The sequence below is a fragment of the Monopterus albus genome, unplaced genomic scaffold (genome assembly GCF_001952655.1).
Source record: "Monopterus albus unplaced genomic scaffold, M_albus_1.0 scaffold338.1, whole genome shotgun sequence".
Taxonomy (NCBI): domain Eukaryota; kingdom Metazoa; phylum Chordata; class Actinopteri; order Synbranchiformes; family Synbranchidae; genus Monopterus; species Monopterus albus.
Genome location: NW_018128218.1, coordinates 634,388 through 642,296, shown reverse-complemented (window position 1 = coordinate 642,296; position 7,909 = coordinate 634,388). Strand labels below are relative to the sequence as shown.

General features: G+C 38.2%; 1 protein-coding gene across 1 annotated transcript in view; it reads right to left on the bottom strand.

Moving 5' to 3' along the window:
- LOC109974549 (histone-binding protein RBBP7) overlaps positions 1 to 7,909 on the bottom strand; it is a 22,105-nt gene that overhangs the window by 11,984 nt on the left and 2,212 nt on the right. Inside the window, exons 3-6 of the mRNA XM_020624776.1 lie at positions 6,647 to 6,792; positions 5,378 to 5,551; positions 5,150 to 5,265; positions 574 to 734 (exon numbers count right to left, since the gene is read on the bottom strand). Of these exons, the coding sequence (XP_020480432.1) occupies positions 574 to 734; positions 5,150 to 5,265; positions 5,378 to 5,551; positions 6,647 to 6,792 (597 nt within the window). The remainder of the gene's footprint in view (positions 1 to 573; positions 735 to 5,149; positions 5,266 to 5,377; positions 5,552 to 6,646; positions 6,793 to 7,909) is intronic.

The window sequence follows — 7,909 nt, the reverse complement described above, 5'->3', positions numbered from 1 at the left end:
AAATGTCAAATTCTGTGTTTTTCTGTCAATATGGGGTGCTGTGTGTACATTAATGAGGAAAAAAATGAACTTAAATGATTTTAGCATATGGCTGCAATATAACAGAGTGAAAAATTTAAGGGGGTCTGAATACTTTCCGTTCCCACTGTATACTGCTTATCCTGAAGAGGGTTCCTGGAGCCAATCCCAGCTGACATTGGGCGAGAGGCGGGATACATCCTGAACAGGTCACCAGTCTATCATAGGGCTGTCACTTAGAGAAAGACAACCACACACTCACTCCTATGGGCAATTTAGAGTCGCCAACCTAAGCTGCATGTCTTTGGGCTGTGGGAAGAAGCCAGAGAACCCATGCAGGCACAGGGAGAACATGCAAACTCTGCACAGAAAGGCCCTAGGTCAGCTGAGCCTCGAACCCAGAACCTTCTTGCCGTGAGGTAACAGCGCTAAACCCCAGCCACAATGCCACCCAATATATTTGGTTAGAAATAAAAAATAAAATGATACCATTTTCTTATGATCAACCTGTTGTTCTCATTAACAAAACCAGACAAAAGATTTATACCCACTTACATCATGAGCTTCTGGTCATCAGCCACAGAGCCAAAGAGGGATTCATGGAGCAAGTGCCAGGAAACATCTTCCACCACTGCTGTGTGGCCAGTGAAGATGGTCTTGGCATCCACAATCTTCCCTTCCTTTGGGCCAGCTCCAATGTCCCACAGACAGATGGTCTGGAGAAAAATGAAAGGTGAACCATAGTGTTTGAATACATTTTTATCACCTTGCTACACTGATCTGTTTCAAGCTTGGAAAACTCTGCATCACTGAGCATAGTCACCATTTGTCATGACAACTTATTTCCAAAAAATGTCCTTGGTGGTTTCAGGCTATAGTAATTACAGTCAGACACGTTTCCAACTTTCAAATTTATTTGATGTACCCATTCATTCACATCACCTATCAAGTTCTATGTGTTCATTTGACCTGACGTTAAACTAAATGTCATTTAACAACCCTAATAATAGTATCAGTCATAATGATAACAACAACAATCATAACATTAATAATCATCTTTGTTTTTACTATACTTTTTCAAAACAGCATAAAAACACAAAAATTAAAATTAAATAAAACACCATAAATTACTGAAAGCTATTCAGTGGTGTGAAAAAGTGCTTGCCCCCTTACTGATTTCTTATCTTTTTGCATGTTTGTCACACTTTAATGTTTCAGATCATCAAACAAATTTAAATATTAGTCAAAGATAACACAAGTAAACACATCATGCAGTTTTTAAATGAAGGTTTTTATTATTAAGGGAAAACAAAATCCAAAACTACAAAGCCCTGTGTGAATAAGTGTTTGCCCCCTAAACCTAATAACTGGTTGGGCCACCCTTAGCAGCAACAACTGCAATCAAGCGTTTTCGATAACTTGCCATGAGTCTTTTACAGTGCTGTGGAGGAATTTTGGCCCACTCATCTTTGCAGAATTGTTTTAAGTCAGCCACATTGGAGGGTTTTCGGGCATGAACTGCCTTTTTAAGGTCATGCCACAGCATCTCAATTGGATTCAGGTCAGGACTTTGACTAGGCCACTCCAAAGTCTTCCTTTTGTTTTTCTTCAGCCATTCAGAAGTTGACTTGCTGGTGTGCTTTGGATCATTGTCCTGTTGCAGAACCCAAGTTCGCTTCAGCTTGAGGTCACAAACGGATGGCCGGACATTCTCCTTCAGGATATTTTGGTACACAGCAGAATTCATGGTTCCATTTATCACAGCAAGTCTTCCAGGGCCTGAAGCAGCAAAACAGCCCCAGACCATCACACTACCACCACCATATTTTACTGCTGGTATGATGTTCTTTTTCTGAAATGCGGTGTTACTTTTACGCCACACATAACGTGGAGGCAAAATATGCACCTATTTGATCCTATGCAATTTGCTTATAGACCTCATAAAGGAGTAGAGGATTCTGCTATTACTTTGCTTAATTTGCTTTTTAAAATTTTGGATGGAATTGGGACTCATGCAAGGCTCTTATTTGTTGATTTATCTTCTGCTGTTAACATGATCCGGTAAGTTCTTTAACAGTTTGATTTAGACAACAATTTGGTAGGCTGGATTTGGGTTTTTTTTTTTTTAACAGAACACAGAGAATGAGCGTGGACGCCACCCTGTCAGATAAAATATGTTCTTCTATGGGCTCACCACAAGGGTGTGTGTTGTCATCCTTGTTATTTATACTTACACATATGTGCAGACATGACAACAGAGCCATTATTAAATATGGTAAAACCTTGGATTTCGAGTAAAATTCGTTCCGGCAACGTGCTCGTAATCCAGAGCACTTGTACTGTATATCAAAGCGAATTTTCCCATAAGAAATAATGGAAACTCAGATGATTCGTTCCACAACCACTTATTCATACAAAATGACTACAGTAATACAAAATACAGTATAAAGTAAAAATAAAACAAGTTAATCTGCACTTTACTTTTGAAAAGAATCATAGTTGTCCTGAGGGAGACAAGAGAGAGGAGCTATCTGCTATCTGGCTCGCTGAAATCTTTTTCTTTTAGTGTGACTTTAACAAGGAACTTATCTAGTGACAATTGCTTTTGCCTCCTTTTGAGGACTTGGCGGATTTTGCACATCTCCCTTATAAAATCTTGGGATGTCGGCCACTCGCATACCTCGTTCATGTTTCTCGATGATTTCCTTTTTAACTTCCGCCATAATCACCCCTTTTTCTTACTGCCTTTCTTTTCAACCTTTATTTTTTCTTCATCGGGGTCATTGTTGCAGTACAGATGTGACGCGGGAGAACCATTAGCTCAGTTGTGACGTGACACTCGGCAGACAAAGTGTACGTACTACTCGTATTGCAAGACCTCACTTGTTTATCAAGTTAAATTTATTTTTAAAAAATTGCTTGTCTTGCAAAACACTCGTAGACGAGGTTACTCGCAATCCAAGGTTTTACTGTATGCGAATGACTCTGAGACTAGTCATGGCCCGATTATTGTTTCTGGGAGGAAACCCAACGTTAGTAATATCACTTGGATCAATGGTCAGACTGTGGAATATCTGCAGACTTACAAATACTGTATATTGGCACTACTATTGATGCAAAACTGAATACTGAGTCAAAATGCAAGGCTTTGTATTGGAAGGGTCACCAATGCTTGCACCGTTTAAGGAAATTATCTCATTTCCGTATTGAAAACACTATAATAACTATGTTTTATCGGGCCTTTGTTGAATCTGTCCAGTCTTTTTCCTTGGTAGCATGGTTTGGTCACGTGATCTTAAGGGGCAGGAATTCGTTGAACAAAACTGTAAAATGGTCAAGTCATTGAGTTTCATTACAAATTAAAGGAGCATCAAATGCTTGAAATACAACTATTTCTAATGATTTTGAAAAGGTGTCAGTAATTCTGTCCAGTCCATTTTTGGAGTTCTGTGTGGAATGCATCAGATTTGGCTTTTTTCTGGTTATTTTTGTGTTGTTCCAAAGAATACCAAAAAAGTTTGTGATTGCAACAATTTTGGAAGTGGAAATGTTGAAACCAGTATTAGATTTAGCAGCAGAGGATGAAGTACAAGTTTAAGATCAGAATACCAGTCATTATTTCAACATTAACCATACAACAGATGTTTGCCTCATAGGTTTGATGGACTGTAATCACTTTAGTTTATAGTTCTCGATGATGCGTGGCCCCTAAATCGAGCTCCGATTCATTGTAACAGTATACCTGTCCTGCTCTAGAGAAGTCTTGCTGCCTGTTAAAATTAGTCTAATTAATTAAAAGCTAGAGAATGAATCTGTTATTTTGATAATCATTTCGGTCATTTTTTCCAATAAAAATTCCAAATATTTGCTGGCTCTTGTTTCTCAAACGTGGAGATTTAATGCTTTTCTTTGCATCACCAGTCTTCAATAATCTGAATAGCTTTTGATTTCAGACCATTAATCTGGCAAAACAAAACATCTGAAGATGTCACCTAGTGTTTCTTTCATTAAAAATTATGACTGAATAATGTCATCAACGAACCTTTATCACGTGATGAAAACGAGACGAGACGCAACGAAAATGCTGGTCATGTGACGACAACTATAATTAAATGTATAATGCAATACTGTTGACGAAAAAAAATGAGACTAAATGTCGTTTACAAAATAAACCATGCTAAAATGTGACCAAAATGAGATGAAATGAAATGTTATAATGTTATTTCATCTCGTTTAGTCGCGTTATTATTATTATTATTTTGCAGTATTTCTGTTTCCTCTGTCTCGGTTCAGGGGCCGCATCAGGTCGCACTGCGCAGACGCAGGCGATGTCACTTCCTTAAGCCCCACTTGCGGCATTATTTAGAAGACAACAAACAAAGTTAAGTCTGACACAGAGAAAGGGACCAATGGCTGGTCAGCCGGGATTCGTCTTTTCATTACATAGAAGTGGAAAAGAAAACAGAATGTGTTGTGGAAAAAGATGGGGAGAAATGTGGCCACAAAATCACACAAAATGTGTATTGGATGTATTCTTGAGTCTATAAGGCAACAATAATATAATAAGATAACACTGTGTGAAATGGGTTTGGCTAAAATAAACTTTTGGTTTCATCTATACTACTAGGTACTTATACTATATTGACTGGGTTAAACAGAACTGCATTACTAAAAAGAGACTAAAATACAATTTTCATTGACTAAAACTAGACTAAATGTCATCAGTTTTTGTCAACTAAAACTAGGTGAAAATAGTCATGGATAATTCTGACTAAAATAAGACTAAAATGCTCAGACTTTTAGTTGACTGAAACTTGACTAGACTAAAAAGAATATGAATGTGACTAAAACTAATAAAAATTAAAATGACAGCTTCACACAAAGACTAGACTAAAACTAAAATTAAAACAGGCCACCAAAAACAACTATAATGTCACCATGGGCTCTGAAAAGCTATGACTGACTTTTTATAAACAACTAGTTAAATTGGGAAAATAACAAATCAATAATGAAAATAAACTGTTAGTTGCAACCCTAGTCTGGACAAACACTTGGAGCCTTCCTTTGTGGCACATCCTCCTCTCTGACTGGACAACAGTAAATGTTAGGTTTTATAATTCTACTCACTCACATGGTCATCAGAGGCACTGAGAAGGTTGCCACTGAGGTTGGGATTCCAGGAAAGGCCATAACCTTCTTTCTGATGCCCTTTCAGCCTCAAGTCAGGATTACACTCTCCACTGGGATCTGATACACACAAATACATATTGAATTCACCTTCTTAATGTGACATTCACTGGCATGTGAGAGTTATGATGCATATAGTCCTACAGGTATATAATCACAGCAGTGATCCAACCTGGCTTTGACGGGTGCTTAGTGTAGTCAAAGACCAGCACATCAGAGGTGGGAGTCTTGGTGGCAATGATGCAGGGATTCTGGGGCATGTAGCGGGCTCGGTTCACCTCTCCCTCATGGTTGATCTTGATCTCAATCTCTATTTTCCCACTTACTGAACCAAATCCACCAAACTCTAAGAAGAAAAAACAATCAGACTATAGCAAGGTAGACAAAGGACACCAGACACTTACAACTACAGGTCAATTCTTGACTCATTATCCTGCTATAGGATGAAACACTGAACTGGTCTGACTTCCTTTGTTAGTTGTCTTTTTCCAAATGATGCTTCAGAGGGTGGAGCTCTGTCTACAGAATTTGTTGTTGGCAGTCATCAACAACAGTTGGGACACCTCTATGAACTGTCTGCTTCAGTTTTCAAGGCTTCATTTACTTCCACTGCTGCAGAAAAGATGGAAGTGAACCTGTTACTTGATCCCTGAAAAAGGCCTGCTTTATATGAAATTTACACACATTTTTAGTTTGGTGGCTTTTTTGTTTGTTTGTTTTACCTTTGGAAGTTGACTTCTTAACTTTGTACCATTTAAGGTTATTCAGTGGACTTGAACTGCTTAAATATCAAAATAAAAACTGGGAAAAAGGTGACCCCAAACTTTTCAATGGCAGTGTATATAGGCTACTGTATCTTTTGTCCTGTTTGTATGTTTTGCATTTGTAATATTAATATTATGGGTTACTGTATTAGTAATAGCCACAACAAACAGATAAGTATCAATTATTGCCCATGTTGATATTATATTGACAGTTGATCTTTGAGCAATAGTTACAGCAGCCATGCTCATGCCAGCTTAAGAGCAGAACTTAACCAGAGTTCAAAAGGAGACAATTCACTTGATGGAAGGGACAGGCACTACCAACCAACATGCAGTAAAGTATTACTACACCCTTATTTTGATATGTATGCTAGATTGTCTGTACTGAGGTTTAGACTTAGACTGTATCTTAAAAATGTTCAGTGTCCACATTAACATACTTTCTGTGGCAAGAAGCAGTGAGCACACCCACACAGCTGGGTCTCCATCAACATACCTGCTGGAAGACAAAATAACACAGCATCAGATTGCACACCAACTGGAACATGACTCGAGTCTTAACTCATTCATTCCCTCATAGTATAGCGTCTAAGCCAAATATGTCAAAACCAGTTTCAGACAAAGACACTGTTTGTCAAAATTTACATTAAAAGCATGAAAACTCCCATCCCATTTACCTCCTTTCTCACTGTCGTAGTGCGATGCATCAAACTGGGCATCATCATTTGGTATCTGGACACTGGCAATCACAAGGTGGTTCTGCTCATCTGACGTATGGGTCCCCAGAACCAGCCTGTGGACTGTGTAGTCCTTCCCTTCTGGTCTGCAGAGTTACACAACATGAACATAAGTTTAATGTGTACTCTGAAGCAAAGATAGCATTGCCATTCACTTTAACATTAGACAACTTTTGGTGAGGAAATATCATAAAACAAATAATGATAATAACAGTAAGGCAAATTATTGTCATGTGATTCCTCAAAGGTTTCAGAAACATGCCAATCCTGTGAAATGATGCTGATAGTACAGGGAAAATAGTAATAAAATAAGCTTTCAAACTGTGGGACAGTAATTTTCTTTGTCACTGTCATCAGACAGAAGACATTACTCATTCGGTAAGGCCCTATAATAATATAAAAAGAAAAAACATTTTAATATGTTCTTGTGTTTTGGAAATACCAGTCATATGTGTGATAAAGACAACAGAAAAGGATGTCCTTTGGAATTTGTGGCATTTTATTACAGCAATAGAAGTCTTTAATTCTGGCAACTTAATAAATGCTTAATGCAGAAATCTCTCACAAAAGCATTCAGAACCTAAAGCCCCTTTGGAGCAGTTACAGCTTCCAGTCTTCTTGTGTCTCTACAAGTATTGCACACCTGGGCCCGTATTCACAAAGCTTCCTAAGCCTAAAAGTTGCTCCTAGTGACAAAATTCTAAAAAAAATCTTAGAGTTATGACGGTTTTTTTTTTTAGAATTTCCCCTTAAATTTAGGACTAAATCTTAGTAAAGATAAACGTGATTCATGAAACATCTTAGCCCTAAGAACAGCTCCTAAGGTAAAAATCCGTAAGAGTAGAGAGGAGGACTTTTAAGTGGCTTAAGAGTTCCTCTAGCAGCGGACAAAATGGTGGAAAGAAGAAATATTCTCGAAACAATGAATGACCATGAGTTAATTAAACGCTACAGATTGGATCACGATGGGATTATGTTTGTGGCTGACCTTATTAGAGATGCACTCACATCTTCCACCGCTCGTAGTAATGCCATAATGCCAGAAATCAAAGTGATTACAACGCTGAGGTATTTGGCAACCGGAAAGATGCTTGCAACAGTGCAGCAGCGATGACTTGTGTCTGTCACAACCTTCCATCAGCAGAGTGATCGCACAAACTATTGAAGTTCTTTCACAGTCTCATATAGTGACACGGTCTATTT